The sequence below is a fragment of the Pituophis catenifer genome, unplaced genomic scaffold (assembly GCF_029215685.1).
Source record: "Pituophis catenifer annectens isolate HBS135680 unplaced genomic scaffold, rPitCat1.0.hap2 SCAF_1, whole genome shotgun sequence".
In the NCBI taxonomy this organism is placed as follows: domain Eukaryota; kingdom Metazoa; phylum Chordata; class Lepidosauria; order Squamata; family Colubridae; genus Pituophis; species Pituophis catenifer.
In genome coordinates, this window is record NW_027256881.1 from 153,314,737 (window position 1) to 153,339,859 (window position 25,123).

A 25,123-nucleotide genomic window follows, 5' to 3' on the forward strand; every position below is an offset into this window, starting at 1 on the left:
TGCTTCCTTGTTTGCACATTGCCTTCTCTGAATGCCTTTAATATTGCCCTCTTTTGCTATCATTACTAAATTTCAACATTCGTATAGATCTTGACAATTTAAATTATATATAAATTTGCCAGTGATGTTTAATCTTCCAGGGTCCTTTTCATAATTTATGGCAAGTTTACAGTGAATCTTCATTGTAAGTTACTGGTTTTTAACAGCTCAAGTATCAGACTTGTTTGGAAGCGGTTTACATAAAATAATCACAGCCAATAATTGGGGTTCTCTATTTGGGGATTGTCAAAAAGTAATTAAAATTCCAGTTATCTACATCCTTAGTTCCAAAACAGATCTATGAAATTCAACTTGACTTACCTTTCATAGTTTATACTATAGGATAGTGATGGCTAACCTTTTCCAGACCGAGTGCCCAAAGCATGTGCATGCATGAATGTGTGCGTGCACAAACCCCCAAAATGCAATGCGCATGTGGCCCCCATGCATGCACCCCACCCCCCATGCATGTGCGAGTGCCCTCCCCCCCGCATATGTCCTGCCCCCTGTGCATGTATGGCAGAGACCAGATGAGCAGCTGGCTGGCTGGAGGTGTGCGTGCATGCACGGCAGAGCTGCACTGGGGCAACAGCTCGCATGCCCACAGAGAGGGTGATGTGCGCCACCTGTGGCATGCATGCCATAGGTTCGCCATCATGGCTATAGGATTACCAACCCACATATGGTTAGTTGAGCTGCAAATAACCAAGAAGAATTGAGATCTATGAAAATATCCATAACAAAAAAAAGTTAAACCAAACATGTGGATACAATCAACACCTTCCATCAATTAACTAGTGTAGGAAGCAGTGCTTTCTATTTCTTGAGATATTCCTTCCCTTTGTAGGTCAATCAATCCAACTTCTAAGATATTCTTGTATGGATTATCTTTATTTGAAAATAATCCTTTACCTGAAAATCTAATAACTCTGCTAATTACAGCTCAATCTTACTTGGAACTACTGGAGAAATGAAGATGGAGGAATGTGGTTGATGAGGTAATAATTGAAAAGAGTGTAACTATTCACAGCTCTATTCTGAACTATCCAATATAGACCATCCATAACAGGTAAAATGGATCAATAATGGATTCCTTAGCTGATTTTCAGTTAGATATAGTACACTAAGTTTATTTTACATTACCGATGATGTACTGAGCTATAGGGTTTAGATACATAGTTTCCAAAATACCTATCAATATTTGATTTTAAGTAAAGATTAGAAATATGCTGTGTTGTTCCTTAGCACCTGGCAGTAGCAAAACCTTATTTGTAGAGGTAACACAGACTGGAGGGCAGGACATTCAGTAATCTTCCATGATCAATGACAGAACAGATGTAGGAGATGACCAGGCTGAGCAGGAGGGAGGGGTTAAGTGTGTCATCTATCTTAGTCCCGACGTGCCCATAAGAGATCTAAGTCCAGCCCACTTTGAATTCCACTGACTCTTATCTACCACCAGTTTGCTTTGACTGTTAATAGTTCAGATTCTTGTACATAGCATTAGCATGCAGTAAAACTGTAATCATTTGAACTGCCTTGTTTCCTGATTTATTGCAAATGACATCAGATGGATTTTTGATCTGGTCCCTCAAAACTCTCTAATCTTATAATAACACAGGTAGTACTTCACTTATGATGTCACAATTGGGACCATAATCTCAAATACTGAGCAAAGCGGTCATTAAGTGAGATGCCCACCTGATTGCTTCGCTGAACGACTGAAATCCCAGCTCTTCCCATTGCAGTTGTTAAGTGGATGGAGTGAAAGTGCTCCCCTCCATGAATGGAAGGGAACTCAATGTACTGGGGTGATGAAATGAAGCAGGAATCTTTATGATCCCCACTTTGTTTCTCCAGCCCACCACACAGGTTCTCTTCTGCAAATGGAAGAGAGATGAACTCCTGTGCTAGGCTGGAGAAATGAAATGGAGACCCCAAGGATGTGAGCTTCATTTCTGCAGCCTGATGAAGGATTTCCACACATATTCCCCTGCATGGAGGGGTGTGGAAACCTTTGGGCAGGTGGTAGCAGCTTATAACCTTCTTTGGCAGCTCCCTCGTTGACTTTCTGGGAAAGCCAGCAGAGAAGATTGCAAATGATTGAAGGGCACTTAGCAACTTGGTTGTAAGTGCAAATAAATTGCCAAACAACCAAATGACAATCACTGTTACCAGCAAAATATTTTATGATAGCCAGAAGTGTTTTATGGCTCATAAAACACCCTTTTGGAGCTTTGAACAATAGTTAAACAACCAGTCGTAAATTGAGAATTACCTGCATCCCTGAAAATGGGGTATACATCTGTATACCTGATGTAAAAATGGTCCTTATTTGGAAACTAGTCGTGATGGAACTCCAATAATACTTTCAGAATAAGAAAGTACTTATTCAACAGCCATGTCATGGATCTCTAATAAAACTCTGACATGAATAAATATGGAGAGACTCATTTTGCTTGCAGGGGTTTGATTTTGATTATCATATTCCAAGGAGATTACACATGAATAAATGAGGAAAATTGAAATATTAGCTAAGCAAGAAAGACATGTCAAGAATTTTAATGTACTGGCAACCAGGAAGTGATTATTTCCAGTATCGGAGAAGGGATATAACAACATTCTCTTGCCTCAGTCTGAAATCCTCATTTTAGTTGCAATTAAAGTGGAATGTACATAATTGGGAATGATGTGAAACATAGTGTTTTTCATCATATTCAGCTAAGGCGATTCATAAAGCAATTGCTTGCAGTAAATTCAGTGTCACACAATAAATTGGATCAGTAGCTTGGTAGTTCCTCTACAGAACCTTTTCCATGAGTTTTATACATCGCAAATAGATGCACAGCTGTTTGGTTCAAGAAAATATAACAATCCAGATGTGAAAGAATTGTTTTGCTGTGAAACAAGACTGGGCAATTGCTGGCCCCTAGCCCTGCTTCTCCCTATTTGATTTTGGAGTCCACGAAATGCTGCTGCATCTGGATAATAAGTTGCTGAAAAGAAGTGGTGGGATTCTATCGGTTCTCATTGATTCGGACGAACCGTTAGCTCTGACTTTCAGCTGTGAGCAAACCGGTTCACTCCAACTTTGAAGTGGACCCACCCACCTATCTGCCCCTGCGTTATACTCACCTATATTTACATTTCCAAAGCCGAGCTGATCGAGTGGATTGCTGTGTCTCATGCAGCATTGCCGGCTGCAATGCGGAAGGTGACTTTTCTCGAAACTGTGCACACGTGCGCACTGGTTGTTAAACCGGTAGGATCCCACCACTGCTGAAAAGCAGTGGAATAGTTTTCTTTTAAAAGAAAGAAATGACAAGGAAGGTGTAAAATAAAAATATAGTACTTTTAAGTTCTTTTTAAGGTGAGGTCCCTGGATATCAGGAAGAAAATTGTCTGTTTTCTGTCCAGCCTCTTTTATAGCAGGCTGCACCAAATTGCCCACAGATACTGCCTTTATTACTTTATTGCCATATTCTTTTAATTAAAAAAATAAATAAAATGGCAAGCAAAGTGCCATCTTCCAGCATTTCTATTTCTATTTCTATTTCTAAGAATTTGCCTGAATCCTAATTAACCCCATAGCAAATCTTAGGCAAAGCAAAGGTTTGTTGTTTTGGTGGGAAACCTCTTGCTCAGAAAACAAAAAACAACTAGCAGGGACAATAAAGAACATTTAAAAAACTAGAAAACCTACCAGGGAAAATACATGCTGAATTTAGTATTTAGTACTGAACTGAGACTACAGTAAATTGTCTTGTGAATGGCCCCTGGTAGCCTTATTGGAGAAACAAACCATATCATGCTTTTGCAATTCCTACAGCTACTATATCTGGGCTGCTACAAAAAGAACATTGTAATCCTTTGCTGCCTAGTGGTTAATCCCTAATTTTGCAGCTCAGTTTATGGTATCCTATTTGGGATACCACAAGTTTTTCTTTGTGGTCATGTTAAAGTGCTTTTTTCCCATTCTTAAAGTGTCAGAAAAGATGGTATACTTAGCATTGCTCTTATTGCTGAGAAATGGTACGATTGCCAGAAATGGTATGATCCTTATGGTTTTCATGCAGGACAAGTTAAGGAAATTTCAGTGAAGATTCAGTGACCCAGTTTGTTGGGGGCAATATGCTGACTCAGTAAATCACATAGAGGTGGCTGTAAAGCACTGTGAAGCAGTATATAAGTCTAAATGATATTTTTATTGCTAAGTCCTTGTTCTGAATTGCAACCCTGCTTTTAATACATTTGAACAAATTGTTGATATTCAGTCTTCTTAATCCTTGCATTTTTTTTGTTCCATCTGTAATTTACTTCACTGTAATTAATTTTCAGAACTAGGTTGTTTCTTGTAGTTGGTTTCTTGAAGTGGTTAGGATGCAGCATATAATAACTATACTGATTAATTAATTGTAGAATATTTAATCTCAACTTGTTTGCTTAAGGGGATTTGTTTGATATTAAATCAGGATACATCTAATCCAGTAATCCCTGCCTCTCACTTCTAAGATTTTAAACCTTCCAGTGTTATTACCAAATATATTTCAATGGGACTTGCTGGGGATTGGATTTGATAACCAGTGTTGTTGCAAAACAATACACTTGGGATAATATGTACCATGATTATAGAATGGATGTTAACAATTGCAAATTTTTATATTAGCCTTCCAAAATCTCAACATTTCCTCAGTGGTTACCAGGATGGTTGAAACAAAGGAAGAAATTATGTCGAAGAAGATAGCCTATGTTTGGATATGTGTGTGAAGGAGGGGCTGTACTTTCATCCAAATAATTTTCTGTAGAAGAACTGATTGGAGAGGCTTCAGAAAAACTGATCTTGAAAGTGCACACAACTGTAACAAAGACCATGACAAAGATTTTAACTATAAGAAGTGGGAGTCAAGCTATTCTCCAAAGCACCTGAGAGTAGGACAAGAAGCAATGGATGGAAACTAATGAAGAAGAAAAGCAACCTAGAACTAAGGAGAAATTTCCTGACAATTAGAACAATTAATCAGTGGAACAACTTGCCTCTAGAAGTTGTGAATGCTCCAACACTGGAAGTTTTTAAGAAGAGATTGGATAACCATTTGTCTGAAATGGTATAGGGTTTCCTGCCTAAGCAGGGGGTTGGAGTAGAAGACCTCCAAAGTCCCTTCCAACTCTGTTATTCTATTCTATTAATGAAATATGAGTATTATGAGGTAGATGCTGAGAATGAAAACAGAATAGTAGGAACTGTCCAAGGGAGCACCTGTTTTTCTTTCCTATCTTCAAAGTGACATATCATGTCTGGGAAAGGAGTTCCATTGTTTGGGGTTCATTGTCAGAAGCGTAGAATCCCAAATAAATATCAGTGCAGAAGACATCCAATCTCCTGTCCCACACAAGATTTCAGAGAGAAACATGCCTCTCAGAGGTTCTTTACATGTTGTCGACTGCCTCTTCCTCTTCATGTAACAAACTCGATATTCTGTTGTCCAATGTTTTTTTCAGTCACACCAAGCTTTCCTCTTCTGCCTGGCTAGGCTAGAGTGAAGCATAAGGCTGGACCAATCCCACTTCTTGCCTTCGCAGGGCACAGGAAATATCTTAATCAAAACTTATCTGCTTCCTTTTTTCTTCACTATTAAGATGTAACTACAATGAAACCCTTCATTCTCCTTCAGTCATAATAAACTAAAGCAGTTGCTTCTACCAAGCTTGAGAAGTAGCTAGAAGATATTCCACATGTGACAGATAGCCCTTCATTCATTTTAACATTCTTTTTTTAAAAAAGTATGCAAATTATTTCACTTATATATTCATCATGTGATCAGATTGTCATATTGGCTAAAAATTCCAGGAGATCTAATCCAGCCCTTCTAGAAGGCACCAGGTTAAGAAAAAGTGATTGAATAAGGCTAATGTCCATGAAGAGGGGAAAATCCCATGGGCTTTAGAGAAGAAATAATGAAATAATTGCACTGGCAATCCTCTTTTAAAAGTCTTGCTGTTTATGAGCAGTTTAACAAGGCACCAAAAACTGGCACATTGGCTTTTCTTGTGTCTTCATTTATATGTCTAGCTTCGTTACTGCTTGTTTCCAGTTTCTATTTGTCCTTCTAAAAATAGTTAACTAAGCTGATAGCTATCTGCCCCCTGCCCTTAGCCAGTCCAATTTAAAGGAAGGCCTTTGGAGACTCGGTTCATTTATTTCAGTTGTGATCTGTTCCTTCTCCACTCATATGGGGGTAGTGCTGAGGGAACATTATATTGCTTCAATAACTTAGCTCTGCCTAAGGGACATAGATTCTGCAAAGGTAGAAATGATTACCGGTACCTAAAAAGAAGCATTAAGAATTTATAATTTAATCATGGCACTGTAATTGGATTCTCTGGTGAAAAGAAAAGCATGGACATTTTTAAAATGAGAATCATTACTTTATTTCTTTTCTTTTGTTGCAAATGTTCAAAGTAACTTGATTTTTACTTCTAACTCTTGCAGTAAAAAAATTAATGGAAGGTTGAGGCAGAGGATATCATGGTTAAGAAACATGACGTCAGTGGGATTTATTTTTAAGATGTCATAATAGGACTGTGCTCTTTGTTATTTATGGTACAAGAACCAGAGTTATTTTTCTGTATCTCTTTGCTGCCATCTGGTGACCATTCAGATGTTTTCAGATCAGATGTAGAATCTGTAAGTTATTTTCCATATCAGGAGGCCACTTAAAGTGCTTTTTTCTTCGTTTATTTAATTACAATTTCTTAAAATCTCAGTTGTCTTGTTTATTAGGATTTGTTTTACTATCTAACTCTATACTGTGTTGTTTATCAAATACAACAAATGTGTGTGTGTATGATCCAGAGCAGTGGTGGGTTCCTCCCGGTTCGGCCCGGTTCCTCTGAGCCAGTAGCAGTGACAATATGACGTTACCGAACCGGTTCTGCCCCCCCATCCCCCCGCGTTATTCTTACCTTTTATTTGGCCTCACCCCCAATCTATTGCTGCCTCCTGAGTCCCAGCTGATCATCTAGAAGGAAAAAAACTGTTTAAACTCTTGCTGCGGGGCTTCAAAGGGCCGCCCTACAGCTGATCAGTGGTAAAAGGCAGTTTGGTGGTAGACCGGTGCCTCCAAAAACAAATGAGTACACCAGTGCCTGCAAAAATTAATGGGTAGACCAGTGCTTCCAAAAACAAATGAGTAGACCAGTACAGCTCTGCAAGCAGTTAAAAGCCTGGTAGACCAGTACCTCTGCTAAATCCTAAAGAATTGTCACATGACCATCAAACCACACCCACAAAATAAGCCACGCCCACAGAACTGGTAGTAAAAAAAATTAGAATCCACCCCTGATCCAGAGGTATTGATCCTACAACATGCTCTTAGATTCTATCCATGCCAATAAATTATATTAAGTATACTGCAATCTTCCACTCAGATTTCACCTTTATGTATTTCTGACTAATAATTATATTGATCAAATACTGACAACAAAACTTGGTAGAACAATTGTGAAAACCTTGGAAAAAATATTCGGATACCAGGATGTGTCTATATCTACAAAGATATTGTGAAAGCCATGGTATTTCCTGTAACAGTCTATGGAAGCACAAATTGGACTTTAAAGAAGCAGGTTAGGAAAAGTATTGATGGTTTTAAACGTTGGAGAAGACTTCTCAGAATACCATGGACAGCAAAGAAAACAAAGAAATGGATCAATGGAAAAATCAATCCAGAATGATAATTAGAGGAACAAATGACCAGCCTCACATTATCCTACTTCAGTCACACCATGTAAAGATCTATTTCTTTGGAAAAAGTTCAAATGCTGGGAAAAAGTGAAAGGAAGGAGAAGAAGGGTACAACAAATAGCATGGTGGAGGGACTACTGTAAGTTACAGTAGTAATGAGTGCACAGTTGGAAGACCTGAACAACTATCTATGTGGTTGCTAATCTTTTCCCAGCCTGTTCCTTCAGATCTTCCAGTGCTATATGCATTGCTGCTATAACAGAGTCCAGACTCCTCAGGATGCCGTCAGCCAAGTTATGTCGGCTGACGACACCCAGGAGGAGAGCCTTCTCTGTGGGAGCTCCTGCCCTCTGGAACGAACTGCCCCCAGATATTTGTAACATTTCTGACCTCCGGGTTTTTCGCTGTGCCCTCAAGACCCTACTGTTCCGACAGGCGGGGCTGTCAAATTGAATGATTTTAAATTGGGTTTTAATTTTGGGTTTTAAAAATTTGGCCAAAACTATTTAATGATTTTAATTAATTTTAACTAGATATTGTATATTTGTATATTTGTATTTTAATTTTGGCTGTACACCGCCCTGAGTCCTTCGGGAGAATGGGCGGTATATAAATAAAATTATTATTATTATTATTATTATTATTATTATTATTATTATTATTATTATCCAATTTGCTGCTGGTTGTCCTCTTGTTCCCTTTCCTTCCACATTTCCCAGCATTATAGACCTCTTCAGACAATTAAGTATTTGCATAATGTGCCCTAAATATGATAATTTGAGCCTGGTCATTTGTATACCCAGCTCAGTAAATTATTCGGACAGGTTTCTGCCTTCTTGACAATCACACAGGATAGGCTCAAGTTGATTCTCTGCTGGCGTCATCTGATCTCTGATAGCTCAAAGAAGTTTTCTCTTTAGGATCAGGGGGGAAAAAGGCATGCTGAGAGCGGAGTTATCAGTGCTGGATATCTCTAAAGTTCTCTATCTATCTATATCTCTAAAGGAGAGAGTAAGAGTGAGTGAGTGAGTTTGTGTGTGTGTGTATGTGTGTGTGTGTGTGTGTGTGTGTGAGAGAGAGAGAGGGGGGGGAGAGGGAGAGGGAGCAGTGCAGTTTGGCAGAGAGTGGAGGAGAGGGAACAAACCAGATAACATTGTCAAATATACATATAAGAACTTATGATTTATTTATTCTTTGGCAAAGCCTGTTTGACTATTAAAGGTGACAGGAAGGTGGAGGTGACAGGAAGAAAGATTTGGCAACCCTCCTCCTTCGTCAACCCTCCTCCTCCTTCTGCTCTAATATTTTAAAAATGTATTCTGCCATCCCTGTTTTATCTATGAATAAGGAAAATACGACTTCCCCACTGTATGTGGTCTCAACCTGAAGATCCTGCAATGAAGCAAACATTGAAAGAATAGAATAGAATAGAATAGAATAGAATAGAATAGAATAGAATAGAATAGAATAGAATAGAATAGAATAGAATAGAATAGAATAGAATAGAATAGAATAGAATAGAATAGACAGAGTTGGAAGGGACCTTGGAGGTCTCTAAATAAATAAATAAATAGAATATCAGAGTTGGAAGGGACCTTGGAGGTCTTCTAGTCCAACCCCCTGCCTAGGCAGGAAACCTTACACCACTTCAGACAAATGGTTATCCAACGTCTTCTTAAAAATTTCCAGTGTTGGAGTATTCACAACTTCTGCAGACAAGTTGTGTCACTTATTAATTGTTGTAAACTGTCACGAAATTTCTCCTTAGTTCTAGGTTGGTTCTCTCCAGGGGTGGGCTGCTGCCAGTTGTAACAACCGGTTCGCCCGGACCAAAGATGTGAGCGTGCCTTCTGTGCATGTGTGCGGCATCGAAAAACTGGTGATTATATAGGACGTGATAGCACCAGGTTGGGTGGGCAGGGCCAGCCCTGGTTGGAACTACCGGTTCCCCCAAACCGGTCCGAACCAGGGGCAACCAGTAGTGACTGGTTCTCTCCTTGATTAGTTTCCATCTATTTCAAGAAGTGTTCATACAGATAGTCCTCAACTTACAACCATTTCTTTAACGGCCATTCAAACTTACACTAGCATTATGAAAAGTGACTTATGGCCATTTTTCACACTTCCGACCATTGCAGTATTCCCCAGGGTCATGAGATCAATATTCAGGCACTTGTCAACTGGCATGCATTTATGACAATTGCACTGTCCTGGGGTCATGTGATCACATTTTGTAACTTTCCCAGCCAGCTTCCAACAAGCAAAGTCAATGGGGCAAGCTAGATTCATTTAAACACTGCATTATTCCCTTAACTCCAGTGATTCACTTAACAACTGTTGCTAAAAGGTCATAAAATGGGGCAAAACTCACTTAACTGCCTTGTTTAGCAATGGAAATCTTGGGCTCCATTGTGGTCGTAGGTCCAGGATTACTTGTAGTCATATTGCTGAACGGTTGAACAATAACAGCATAACCCTATGAAACTTTAAATGGCAGTAATTGTTTGTGTTCAGTGAGAGGCCAGAAACCTTTTTTTCCCGTTCGGTTGATAGTACAGAGATGTAGCTGTACCACAAACCTATGTAAGTTGTAGACTAGCTTCTGTGATTGAATTATTAGTGTTCCAACTGTCCACTACACCAGTGGTGGGTTGCCCCCAGTTCACACCAGTTCTATAGAACCGGTAGTAAAACCAGTGGGAGGCTCTGCCCACCGACCCCAATGTCATCAAAACGCTTCTGCGTGCGCGCACGCAAGTGAAGCAAGTGTGCGCGCACAGCCCCGCTGCAAACCGGTAGTAAAGGTAAGTAGAGCCCACCCCTGCCCTACACCCCACACACACTCACAAATTGGGTTCCTAAGGAAAAGGAGAATGATGCTGAAGGTTATCTGATTGCTCAAATAGTAAAATACAATCCGTCTGTCTCTCTGTCTCTCTGTATGTCTAGGAAGTAGATTGAATCTCAATAGCTTTAGAGAATTAAATTGTTTGCCCTTGTTTCTATGGTCCTGATCTAAATTGGATGTCACAGATCTGCTACCTGGATTGGGAAGAAAGCTCCCACTCGTATCAAGTATGTGTCAGAGTTTAAGATTTTAATTGTCCGCAGTTGTTAGAGAATCAAGTGGCCTGGGAAGTTAAGTGGACTTCTTTCCATTGTTATAAAGGGCAAGTCCTGTTCCTATTATTCCCTGCATTGATCTTCCTGGGCTGCCTTAGTTCATTGCTGGAAAAAAAATCTTTCAGCAGCTGAGTAAGTATATTGATAAATGGGAGTACAACAGATTGTGAAATTGGCTGAGAAAATCTTTAAACAGAAATGTAAACAATTCAGTAATTTATCACTTTGAGTAATTGTGTGTTTTATCTGTATCAGCAGAGCATTTCTATCCATTTGTTAATGTGCTTTACCCATACAAGTCTGCCCAGTTACTCTAGGGCTGAAGGTGGGAGGAAGACATTTATTATTTAAATTGTTCTGCCCTGCTCACCCTGGACTGTATGGAGGTATAATTGAGAGCTGGGGTGGATTTAGGATTCTTTATGCCTGATCCCCCCACACCACTTCACAACTCATACTTTTGCTAGAACTTCCACACACAGAGTTTTGTAGTCTTGAAAATCAAGAGCCGTAAAAGCTCAGATCTGATGTCCATACCAGGGAATGGGGTCGTATGGTGGGGCAACATTCCTGTGGCTTCTGCAACATTATCTCAAGAGACCAGAGGATTCCACATGAAACTACTTTTTCCCACATTAATATCTCTATCATTTAAAAAAACCTATTTGACATATAATGACTAAAACTGTTTGCCCGGATTTACCTGTTCTGCAGGGCCGTGGGGGCAAGGGAAGTATCTATGTCTGGGCCTCTGGAGATGGAGGAAGTTATGATGACTGTAACTGTGATGGCTATGCATCAAGCATGTGGACTATCTCCATCAATTCAGCTATTAACGATGGGCGGACAGCTTTATATGATGAAAGTTGTTCCTCAACTTTAGCTTCTACTTTTAGCAATGGGAGAAAGCGAAATCCTGAAGCTGGTGTGGTAGGTTGAACAATTACTTCTTTTTGTCCTTTGTATATTTTACTAATCAGTCTTCATTCAGCTGATACATTGAATAATGGCTTCCCTATAATTCCAATAATTTCCAATAATTTTTGGAAACTTAAGGAAACAGTATACAACACTAGATGAGAAAAATCCTATTTTACTGCTGTTTAATGAAAAAACTGAGAGGTTTGGCTGAAAGGAGATTTACTTTTGGAGATTCTCATTATTTAGTGAGAAGACAAACATGGAAAGGTCATGAATTCTGTATGAAAATCAAGCAAGCCAGCCTCCATTTCTCTACTCAACAGATGTTTGGTGACATTTTAGTTATAATCTAAGGAATTATAACTTTAATATTGTTTTGAATAAAGGTTTTCAAGAATATATGTGTTTTTTTGTATTTCAACCTGCTTGAGAAAATGCATGAAGTTGGTATCGGATAACAATGTCAGTCTATATGCAAGTATATTTAGTAGGATAGTTCAGTTTTAAAATTAAGCAAAACTAGATGTGGAAATTAAAAATGTACAGAGTAAATTGTTAATTACACAGTTGCTATAACTTTAAAAAGCCTTTAACTGTAAACTTGGAAACCATCTGGCTGTAATGCATAGGGATAGTTGCCCACCATCTCAGGAAAAGGTACTTTAAGAAATTGCAAACAGATGCTCTCCTCACTGAATTTTCCAGCTTCACATTTAAGGATTTGCACGCAGGCCCTACTTTTGCATGCTCCAACTTCTTGCTATCAAATCTGAAGTGCTGCACAACCTAACAGCTGTATGTTGTTGAAAAAAAAAACTTGTTGTTGTCGCGACCCCATGGACAACATTCCCCCAGGCCTTCCTGTCCTCTACCATCCTCTGGAGTCCATTTAAGCTCATGCCTACTGCTTCAGTGACTCCATCCAGCCACCACGTTCTCTGTCGTCCCCTTCTTATTTAGCCCTCAATCTTTCCCAGCATTAGGCTCTTCTCCAGTGAGTCCTTCCTTGAAAAAAAAAAAAAAAACTACAGAAGAAAAAGTCTTCATAGAAGTCGGTCTTCAATTCTATCTGCAACAGACAATGTCAAGGTTGGGTTGACTGATAAGGATATAGAAACAATATTGCTGATTTCATGATTATCTCAAGATTGGTTTACCCTAAGAAACTAACCCCAAAAGATACATAATATATCACCCTCTAGTGACTACATAATCAAAACAAACAAATGTACCACATGATGAACAATATGAGGATCACTTATTCCTGAGTAGTCTATTTGTGTCCTCTACCATCACAAAAATTCAACCCTACTCCATTCTGGTGGCATCAGTTTTTGAATAACACCAGGTGCTGCCCTTCAGATGATGGGAATGAGTTGTGGGCCCCAACCCTGAGAAAAGTATCCAGTTCTAATCCACATTTAAAAATCCTTGATGTTATAATGTGGTGAATGTTATCCATAATTCCCATGAATGGAAGTCATTCACAGGAAGTTGCCATTAAAAGCAAGTTGGAAAACATGATATATGGCCAATCCTCCTTTATCCAGATTTATCCTAAAATATGTTCTAGAGTAGAGGTTTCCTGCCTCCTAAAGTATGCTCTAGAGCAGGGATATCCAAACTTGAAAACTTTAAAATTTATGGACTTCAAATCCCAGAATTCTCCAGCCAACATCAAATTCTGGGAGTTGACGTTCACAGGTCTTAAAGTTGCCAAGTTGGACATTTTTGCTCTAGAGTAATGTTTCTCCATCTTGGCAGCTTTATGATGTGTGGACTTCCCAGAATTTCCATGCTGGCTGAGGAATTCTGGGAGTTGAAGTCCACACATCTAAAAATTGCCAAAGTTGAGTGGGAAATCTTGGAGGATGGCATGGAGACAAGAAGCTACAGAAGGAAGAGGCAATGCTTAATTCCACAAGCAAGAAACTACCGGTAAGAATACAAAAGAAAATGAACCCTCCTTAGGAAGAAGTGATTGTTCTGTTTAATATCTCTTTTTATCTCTTTATACACCTTGAAGACTCAAGTATCATTTATCTAACTAAGCTTGTTGCACTTTGTTGCAGGCTACAACAGATCTATATGGCAACTGTACATTACGCCACTCAGGAACATCTGCAGCTGCCCCAGAGGCTGCAGGAGTGTTTGCTCTGGCCCTGGAAGCAAAGTAGGTGAAAGCAGCCATCAGTTATTTTGTTATAAATGCAAATTACTCGATGGCTTGGAGTGCAATTTTAAGCATCCATGAACTGAACATCAATTGCTATCTAAAGCAGGCTGTGCATGAAAGCCAGTTTGATGTTTTTTAGAAAATGTGCAAGGAGGGAAATGATATTTTTTTAAAAATTCAAAAGGATTTAAAGCCATGCAGGTGGCTTCTGTATTACTTGATCTTCCTGTATTGACAGAAGAACTTGAAACCACTTTTGATGCAATCAGCTCCATCTGACCTCTTTATCTCCCGCACATATTCTCGAAACTCATCAAGAGGGCTTAATTCTTTGGAATGTAGTTAGGTTAACTTTAGAGAAGGTACATGGAAGATGGCAATGGCACTTATTCTTGAAGAGGTATTGATTTCTCTAATGCATTTTTAACCCATGATCTCTTAAAGATCTGTCTCCTCCTGTTCAATCCCGCCATGGCTTAGTTATTTCCACTCTGATTGCTTTTAGTTGTGCATATTTTTTTAATACACAGTATTGCTTTCTATAGTCTTCTAAGCACACTTATTGAATATGTAGGAAACCGTGCCTCTGGATGAGGTCTGAAAATCAGCTGCCAAAGTATTCTAAGAATAGGGCATTTCTCAAATCTACTACAGTCTCTCTCTCTCTCCCTCTCTCATATCTACCTTTCTATCTGTCATCTATCTAATCTATCTTCTATCATGTGTCTATCTACACTATATATCTGTATCTATGTCTATTTAAAACTTCTATTTCCTCTTCATTGTAATCTGCTGGGGGGGGGTGTCAAAATCTGCAAGATTATGTCACAAACCAAGACCTGTCATGCATTTATATAACATACACATCAGTGGTGAAATCCAAATTTTTTTACTACCAGTTCTGTGGGTGTGGCTTAATGGGCGTGGTGTGGCTTGGTGGGCATGGTTTGGTGGGCATGGCAGGGGAAGGATACTGCAAAATCCCCATTCCCTCCTCACTCCTGAGGGAAGGATATTGCAAAATCTCCATTCCCACCCCACTCTGAGGCCAGCCAGAGGTGGTATTTGCCAGTTCATCAAACTATTCAAAATTTCCATTACCGGTCTCCGAACTACTCAAAATTTCTGCTACCTGTTCTCAGGAACCTGTCAGAACCTGCTGGATTTCACCCCGATACATATACAAAAGGGGCGGGACTTAAATAATGACATCACACTCATTTTGTGAATTTTCTCTTCCCCCCCCCAATCTCTGCTTAGATAGTACTTAGATAGTACACTTAGAAGCACCTGCTTAGATAGTTCTACTATTATTTATCCATAGATCCATGCATTTTTAAAAGTATTGTTTTTATCAGAACTGTTGCCCATACAAAGGGCAAGAAATTTTGTAAATGGAAGTTTGCCCTCTCCTTTTGATGATTCGTTGAGCCTTAAGAATGAATCCTTGCTATTTTTAAAAGTCTTGCTTATATACAGATAACAACTGTCTGAGATACACAGTACAATGGTCTTTGCCAAAGTAGATTTTCTAAAGATGTCAGATTTCCCTATTTTGCTTTCTGGCAGTGTGGATCTGACCTGGAGGGACTTGCAACATTTGACTGTGCTCACATCCAAAAGGAACCAGCTTCACGATGAAGTTCACAAGTGGAGAAGAAACGGAGTTGGCCTTGAATTCAACCATTTGTTTGGCTACGGGGTCCTAGATGCTGGGGCAATGGTTACAATGGCTAAAGACTGGAAGACTGTTCCAGAGAGATTTCACTGTGTGGGTGGATCAGTCCAAGAGCCTCAGTAAGTAACAATAAACATAAGTGTCTTAGAACTTTGCATAGCTCTTTTGCTGTGCTTTCATTTCATCCTGTAGCTGGGAAAACATCACATTGGTATAAATTGCATTGTCATTGGCCGTCATACACATCAGGAATGGGGTTATGCTGTGCTGCTATCCACATTCTTTGAGGGCAGTGTTTGGTGGTTTTCCCTGGATGAAAATTAAATATTAACTGCTGGAAAAAAAACTAAGAGTGATTATATTACAGAATGTGTTCCGGTGTGGTATTTCAACCCATCCCTCCCTTTCTTCCCCCCTCAAAGGACCAATTACCTGTCAGCCCATTGGCAGCAAAAATTACAGTTTTCTTAGTTCTAGTAAAGTGGCTGACTGAATTTTCATAGTTGAAATACAGTTGCTGAATGAACTCTTTAAACCAGAGGTCAAGAGAGGTGTTCTGTATAAGAGAGAAAACTATCAGCTATGGCGTAACCTCAGACTGACATATTTTTTCCAAAATAATTATTGACCTGGTAGACTATCAACCCATTAGCTATTAAAATGCAACATCAAGATTTGTGCAGTTGAGACTGAGGACTGTGGTTGAAAAGCTGCCGTTTGAAATGTTACTGAATAGATGTTTGTGTCAAATCACAGCATACACACCGCATAGTTACTAAGCTATGTTCTTCAAAAGGTGTCTCTTTGGGGGTGATCTTTCAAGTCATTTTCTGACTTCCGAACTAGTCCTTGCATTTTTCATGGCAAGGTTTTCCAGAAGTGGTTTACCACTGAGGATTGAGAGAGAGTGATTGGCCAGGATTGGCCAAGGTTCACCCAGCTGGCTTTGTGCCTGAGGTGGGCCTAGAACTCCTAGTGTGCCAATTTCTAGCCTGATGCCTTATCCACTGCACCAAACTGACTCTTCAAAGGTAGAGTAGGGAAGGGAACAGTGGTGGTATTCAAATAATTTAACAACCGGTACTCTGCCCTAATGACCGGCTGGGTGGGCGTGGCCATGATGGACATGGCCAGGGAGTGTGACAGGCAGCACTCGGCCCCCCTGGGAGGAAAAAATGGAATGTGGGGGGACCTGCACCCCCCCGCACCCCATTTTGGGCCTAGTAGGCCTCTCTACAGCCTCCTGGGAGCAAAAATTGACTGCGGGGGGGGGGGAACAGCGCCGCACCCACCCACCCCCTGTGCCCCATTTTGGGGCTAGTAGGCCTACCTGCATTTACCTGGGAGCCAAAATGGGATGCATGGGGACTCCTGGAAGGGGTGAGGCAGGGAGGGGCGGGGCCACCCAGCAATTCAACCACCGGTTTGCCCGAACCAGCCGAAACTGGCTGAATCCCACCACTGGAAGGGAAAATATATATGTTGAAGCCATACCTGTGACAAGTTACATTTTGTGACAGATTGAGCCTTTTAAAACAAGATTCCATTCAGAGAAGATGGGAGGAGTTCAGCTCAGCAGGTGCCAGGCTGTTAGAAGCACAAGAATCAAGTCCTTCAATTGCATGCGTTAGGCTAAAGGGGGACTAATCAATTTCAGGTTTCCATTCTCTAGGTCCATCAGTCAGCTGATCTCTTTTAAAAAGAAAGGAAGGAAGGAAGGAAGGAAGGAAGGAACTGTTTGCAGTAGTCAATTTCTTGTCTGATTTGCAGCCAAACCAGCACTGCAGGATTGGTGCCATATTGAAAAGAATGGGGCAGGTTTATAGCAGACCTGTCAAGCTATAACCAAGCCAATCATAGCCCTCAATTGTGTCATTTAAGTCTCCTTCTCCATGTGCCATGGATTGTCTGGATGAGAGGTCTTTCATTTTCCCTGGAAAAAAAATCATTAATTTCACGGCAAAAACCCTTTGGCCCAGCTTCAGTTTGCCTCAGCTGTGGGCTGCCTATAAGAGGAAGGTTTTCTGGCATGATCATGTCTTAAGAATCAGTGAGTGGAACATTTTTTTTACCACAGTAAACATCTGTATTGATGAGTCCTTAATCCAATTTAAATTTACAAAACTGTTGCCTCACTTCAATGGATTAGTTATCCTTCACTAACTTTCCACATGTAAGGAATCAAGAACAGGGTTATTCAATATGATTCAGATTATCCACTATTATTTAGAGGGAGAAAATTGGGAGTAGTAAACCCAGCTTGGCAATTACATGGCATTTTCCTTCTGATATAAAGCCAATGTGATAGGCTGAATCAAAAATGGTCAGGAAATGCCTTCTGGAAAAGAGCTTAGTGCTCCATACCTCACCTGTAACAGCAGAAAATAGATTTCATGAAAAGTTACCAGATAGGAATTCTCAAAGCACTATATCAAGCAGCTTTCTATGTGTATTTCAATATGCAAGACCCACGAGTAATAAAAAGGCCATGCTTAACTCTATCAGGGAACCCCAATTATTACTTGGCTTGTCTTCATTTATAAATAGTAAATGAGACTTCCTTTCATAGGGGTTGTTCCTCTATCCTGGTCCTGTTAGACCTCTCAGCGGCTTTTGATACCATCGACCATGGTATCATGTTGCACCGGTTGAAGGGGCTGGGGGTGGGGGGCACCGTCCTGCGGTGGTTCTCCTCCTACCTCTCTGACCAGTCGCAATCCATGTTGACAGGGGGGCAGCGGTCGACCCCGAGGCACCTTGTTTGTGGGGTGCCACAAGGGTCGGTCCTCTCGCCCCTTCTGTTCAACATTTATGTAAAGCCGCTGGGCGAGATCATCCGTGGCTTTGGGGTGGAGTTCCATCAGTACGCTGATGACACTCAGCTGTACATCTCCACCCCAGGCCACCCCAACGATGCCCTTGAAGTGATGTCCCAGTGCCTGGAGGCCGTGCGGGCCTGGATGGGGAGAAACAGGCTCCGACTCAACCCTTCCAAGACCGAGTGGCTGTGGCTTCCGGTGTCCCGATATAGCCAGCTGGTGCCATCGCTGGCTATTGGGGGCGAATCACTGGCCCCCACGGAGAGGGCTCGCAACTTAGGCGTCTTCCTGGACGCACGGCTGTCTTTAGAAGAGCATATGACGGCCGTGGCCAGGGGGGCTTTTTATCAGGTTCGCCTGATACGCCAGTTGCGCCCCTTTCTGGATCGGGACTCCCTACACACGGTCACTCAAGCACTCGTCACTTCCCGCCTGGACTACTGCAATGCTCTCTACATGGGGCTCCCCTTGGGGTGCACCCGGAGGCTGCAGTTGGTCCAGAACGCAGCCGCGCGGGGGATTATGGGAGCGACGGGGCGCTCACATATAACACCTCTCCTGCGCGAGCTGCACTGGCTTCCTGTGGTCTTCCGGGTGCGCTTCAAAGTGTTGGTGACCACCTTTAAAGCGCTCCATGGCTTAGGGCTGGGGTATTTGCAAGACCGCCTTCTGCCGCCGATAGCCTCCCACCGACCGGTTCGTTCACACAGAGAGGGCCTCCTCAGGGTGCCGTCGGCCAGGCAGTGCTGGCTGGCGACCCCCAGGGGGAGAGCCTTCTCTGTGGCAGCGCCTGCCCTCTGGAATGACCTGCCCCCTGAGATACGCACAATATCAGGCCTCCGGATTTTTCGTCGGGCCCTGAAGACACACTTGTTCCATCTAGCTGGGCTGGCTTGATCCCATCCTCTTAGTTTTTAATCGAATTTCGGTTTTAATTGAGTTGTTTTAAATTCGGGCCAATATTATTTAATTGTTTTTTAAAATGTTTTTAAATTTTATATGCTATGTTTTATCCTGGCTGTACACCGCCGTGAGTCCCGCAGGAGAAGGGCGGTATAGAAATATAATAAAATAAATAAAAAATAAATAAATAAATAAAAAACTCAGAAAATAGTTCTCACCCGAAAACTGATGATAAAAATTAGGAAAGCTGTAGTCCTTGTGTTGTATTAGTTGGAATATAGCAGAACCTTACTGTCCTTTCCAATAGATCTTCTTTTGAATTGGACCATAATCTATGATGCTTTCCCTGGTCTTTTTCTTGATGTTGGTAAAAACAAAAGCAGCAACAAATGAGCATTGTTTCTGTCAATAAACAATTCCTTTCTAGTGACTAGGACACTGAAAGCACAGTATTATAGTCATCTCTGAAAGTCAGTTTTTCAGGATGTCTTTATAGTCAAGTATCCCTGGAAGCAACAATATTGTGCTTGTGAGACTATTCCTTCAAGGTAGGCCAGCTCAAGAAAAAGATAAGACACCACAAAGATTACAGGAATTCTATTTTATTGTGACACCTATAGAACATTAAAAGCTTGACAGAGGTTCTTTCTATTCCATTTTATACTAGATAAAATCAAGGCAGGGTTGTTTTGAGTTTCTTTCTCAAACCTTCTACTTTCCTAGGATTGAATTATTAATTTCCTTCTTTAAGAGCTCATCCATTCTTTCATCAAGAAATTTCCATATTATTTTACATTCCTACATGATCTGAAGATTGTATATCTCAAGGGTTCCTTATTTAGAGGGAGAAAGTTGGGCACATACTGAAGCATTCACTTTGCTTTCTAAATTGGATAAGAAACATAATATTCAAGCCATAATACAGTCAACATCAGGACCGGAAGTTCTTAGTCCAATATCAGGAACTTTAATGACAGTCTTTGTTTTCATATGCAACAAGTTGTCCATGACTAGTGTTCAAATTAAACCAATAACTGAGCATGGTCCATAATATTCCAGTTTGTACAAATTCATTAAATTTGTATCTGATTATACAAATATATTGATGACTCCAGGTTACTTTTGGGACTCTGCATATGTAATCTGAATGCTGTTTCATTGACGCACTAAATATTTTGTTTGCCGTATGTTCTCAAGTCTTCAGTTTAATGCTAGGCAGTCCAATTATTTTCTGATTTGATTCCATACGAAGACAATGAAAGAATCAAATAATTAACTGGGGCAATTCGTTAATTTACCATTCTATATATTTTATAGGAATTTACACATTACTGATGTAAAAGTTTAATAAGGATTATAGAACATATTAGTTAGGTTTTATCTGGACAAATTTAAATATAATAGTTTAGTGACACATATTTACTGACGGCAATGACGAGAAATGCTGGAAGTTGTAGTTCAGCTATATGGAAAGAAAGGGAAGGGAAGGGAAGGGAAGGGAAGGAAAGGAAAGGAAAGGAAAGGAAAGGAAAGGGAAGGGAAGGGAAGGGAAGGGAAGGGAAGGGAAGGGAAGGAAAGGAAAGGAAAGGAAAGGAAAGGAAAGGAAAGGAAAGGAAAGGAAAGGAAAGGAAAGGAAAGGAAAGGAAAGGAAAGGAAAGGAAAGGAAAGGAAAGGAAAGGAAAGGCAAGGAAAGGAAAGGAAAGGAAAGGAAAGGAAAGGAATGGAATTGTTGTATTATTGTAAGCAGGGGTTCCCAATGAGTACCCATTGAGAGATGGCTGGCATGTGAGTTTCTATGGTTGAGATATGTTCATTTACTTAATGGCCATTATTGGTTCAGCCAATACTTTATTAAAGATAGTGACTGCCAACCAACAGAGGACATAGAATCCTGGCAGCCAAAATTAGATGCCCATAGGAAAGTGTAGATTCTGAAGAGGAGGGAATGTGGTATGTTCTGTTATGAAACAGAACAAAGTTTGCTTATCCATTTTACTAAACCTTCCTTATAAAATTAATCTTTTTTTTATATTTCCATATTTCTAACCAGTTTCTGTTGGTTATTATGAGATCAATATTAATGTGAGGAATATTATTGTAAATATTATGATTATTATTTCTCAAAATTATTTCTATGCAGACAACACACTATTTATTTAGAAATGGAATTGTTTATATTTAATAAAACTTTTTTTTTTAAAAAAAAGAACAAAGATGAAGGGTTTGTTCTGAAACCTCTGAAGGGTTTAAGATGGCTCAGGTAGAAAATAGCATATTTGAGTCACAGCTGGAAAATATAGGCACAGGATGCATTTGTATTGGGCTGGGAGTAAGAATAAGAAGACAATATCCACTCTTGCATTCAGTGATGTAACTATATTGGTAATGAGCCAAGCAGGAAATTTGAATCTGCCCAAGATGCTCTTTGTAGAAATGCTGATTAAATAATAAATAGAATACTATAAACAAGTTATGATCTAAAAGGGAAGCACACAATTTCATGATCTCATAAAGCCCCAAAAACGTGATTTTTTTCAGTTGGCTTGGAGACCACAAATGGAGACAGAGCCAGTCAAGTGGCTGATTTGATTGTGTTGTTGATGCCAACAGGGATGGGGGTGGTTTTTGTTCTGAGTTTTATTATATGAGTTGTTTTTTTAATGTTGTAAGCCACCAAGGAGTCACCTATGTGTGAGTTTGGACAGCTACATAAATTTGTATGTAAAAATAAATCACCTATTAATTATCTTGATTCAGTCTTTTTATATTTTCATTCCAAGTCTTAATCTGCACTTTTGGATTGATGGGTACTAAGGAAAACATGGTATTCAGCATTGCTTTTCTTTGCAAATCCTAGGAAAATACCATCTGGTGGCAAGCTGGTTCTGACACTTTCAACAGATGCCTGCGAGGGAAAAGAGAACTTTGTCCGTTACCTTGAACATGTTCAAGCAGTTATCACAGTAAACTCTACGAGAAGAGGGGATTTGAATATCAACATGACTTCACCAATGGGGACAAAATCCATCTTGCTGAGTCGGCGGCCAAGGGATGATGATTCCAAAGTGGGCTTTGACAAGTGGCCTTTCATGACTACACATTCTTGGGGAGAAGACCCCAGAGGTACTTGGGTTCTCGAAGTTGGGTTTGTTGGGATCTTCCCCCAAAAGGGAGTCCTGAAAGAATGGACATTAATGCTACATGGAACTCAAAGTGCACCCTACATAGACCAAATAGTGAAAGATTACCAGTCTAAACTGGCCATGTCCAAGAAGGAGGAGTTGGAAGAAGAATTAGATGAAGCAGTAGAGAGAAGTCTCAAAAGTATATTAAACAGGAATTAGCACTACTTTGCATGTCAAATGGCTAGATTTCCTCTTTGTCCTTTCCTGTATTCCCATTAGGCATATAACATTCATAGTCTCTCGATCACTATCCAACCTTTTCATTCTACAATGGTGCATTGTCTAATTTAACTACCGTGGAAATTTCTGAATTCTGAGCCACAAATATATGATTACAAACCAATTACTTTGCAAGAGTGTATGGCTATAACTATTTTCATTTGAAGACAAATTATTTTGGGATTGGGGTATTTTATTTTGTTTTGCTTCATTTGACCTTATGCATCATGAAACAACCAGCTGGCAAAGTTGTGGCCATATTTCTTTATATATATTTTTATAGCAGATACATAATTTACAATTTTATTTTAAATTTTGAAAGAGGGCTTGCTGATGTAGACTTGCTGAAATATTTCCAGTTATTAAAAAGGGGGAATAAATATCAAAATTTGGGGTACTAAATTATATTTTATTTATGTTTCCATGAATTGCTTTGAAATTAAACAAAAGCAGCTGCAAAATCTTGCGTCATTCTCCTGCTGAAAATTTTCCTCATTGCTGGCTGCTATTGGCCTTTGAAAAGGCTATATTCACTAACCAATATCTTCACCAGCATTTAGCAGTAAGAGAGAGATTTTTTTTTTTTGCAGGAAACTGGTGCAACTGTTTATTTTATTTATTTATTTATTAAATTTGTTCACTGCCACATGGCAACGAAGGTTTATGTAGTTTTTTTCCTTAAAAAAAAAACCACTCTTTTCCCCAAAACTCAACAAAACTTTAAGCACAGTTTAAAAAAAAAAAAGTCTAAAATACAGTTTGGTCCTAAGATCAGTTCAAGCACATATTCCCAAAGCCAATAAAATAAGAATCATAGCTTGTCAATAATTATAGAATACTGACTCTGTTATGCATTATCACAAACTGCAAACCTATAGTATCCTTGAACTAAGCCCATTGAATTCAGTGGGAGTTAATTTTGGTTATATAAGAAGGAAATTGCCCTGAAATAAATAGATGAAATTTATGGGCAAGCTAGTTTTCTGAGCTGTAATGTTTACCCAGGTTCATACCCTCAGCTTCAAGCTATCCCTAGGCTTCAAAAAGTCACCAATCAGTATCAGAAGTGGAAGTATTAATTTCAGTAGTAAGTACCTCCCTTTGCTTTATTAGAGTTGCTTTGGCAGACCAGTCTGTATAAATAATTCCCAGTTAATGTAGCACACTTTGACAATTGAATTTGTTGCTTGTTAAATAATTTCCTAAAGAGCAGGGAAAATACATCTAAATGAAATACTATGTAGAGTTTCTGCTATATTCATAATCCCCACATGAGCTATAGTGTGGCTGTTCCTCTGAGATCTTGAGTTCTAAGCTAGAAGTGATAATTGTGCCCATGGCTGCCAGTTCATAGTCCTGCTTAGATTACTTTTCTAACTCCCTCATGTGAACAGATGTAATACAGAGGTGGGTTTCAGCAGGTTCTGACCAGTTCTGGAGAACTGGTAGCAGAAATTTTGAGTAGTTCGGAGAACCGGTAGTAAAAATTCTGACTGGCCCCACCCCCATCTATTCTCTGCCTCCCGAGTCCCAGCTGATCGGGAGGAAATGGGGATTTTGCAGTAACCTTCCCCTGGATTGGGGAGGGAATGGAGATTTTACAGTATCCTTCCCCTGCCATGCCCACCAAGCCATGCCACGCCCAGCAAGTCACACCCACAGAACCGGTAGTAAAAAAATTTGAAACCCACCACTGATGTAATATTAAAAGATGGATCAAGCAAGCTAATCCTTGATCCCAGTTTGCCAAATCATGAATTAGGAAAACAGTGCAGTGACAGTGATAGTGACTATGGTGGGATTCCCACTAGTGATGTGAAGCATCTTCTAGTGACCTATTCCTACCTATGAAGCAAAATATAGCCTCTCCTTATTATTGTTATTTCAGCACAATAATAGTTGGATAACACTAAAAGGTGTTCTATGTGTCTTTGAGGATCCAACCTTTCTCTTTTCAAAGGCAAAGAATGATTATTTGATTGGAGAGAGAAATAAGCATTTTTACCAATGCCTCATGCCCATTTCTTATCTCTTCTCATCTTTGTCACCTAAAAGAACTTTGACCTTAAACACCAACCTTCTGTTTATGATCATGAAAGTTGCCCTGGTGGATTCCACAGGAACGAGACCCATTTTACATCAAGCACATGAAATGGACAGGCATAGTAACCTGCCTGGCAAAATTATTGACCCAAAATCCTGTGAAGAAAATACTCACAAAACAATTAATGATCATCTTTCTCCTCACTAATATTCTCACAGTGAGGAGAAATGATGGGAAGGACTGCTTAATTTTAATTTAATTTTATTTATTTATTT

General features: G+C 39.9%; 1 protein-coding gene across 1 annotated transcript in view; it reads left to right on the forward strand.

Moving 5' to 3' along the window:
• The window catches only part of PCSK2 (proprotein convertase subtilisin/kexin type 2), a 127,927-nt gene extending 105,113 nt beyond the window's left edge, over positions 1-22,814 (forward strand). Inside the window, exons 9-12 of the mRNA XM_070956495.1 lie at positions 11,618-11,833; positions 13,897-13,997; positions 15,570-15,797; positions 22,258-22,814. Coding sequence (XP_070812596.1) covers positions 11,618-11,833; positions 13,897-13,997; positions 15,570-15,797; positions 22,258-22,744 — 1,032 coding nt within the window. The 3' untranslated portion in view covers positions 22,745-22,814. The remainder of the gene's footprint in view (positions 1-11,617; positions 11,834-13,896; positions 13,998-15,569; positions 15,798-22,257) is intronic.
• Positions 22,815-25,123: the final 2,309 nt, after the last annotated feature.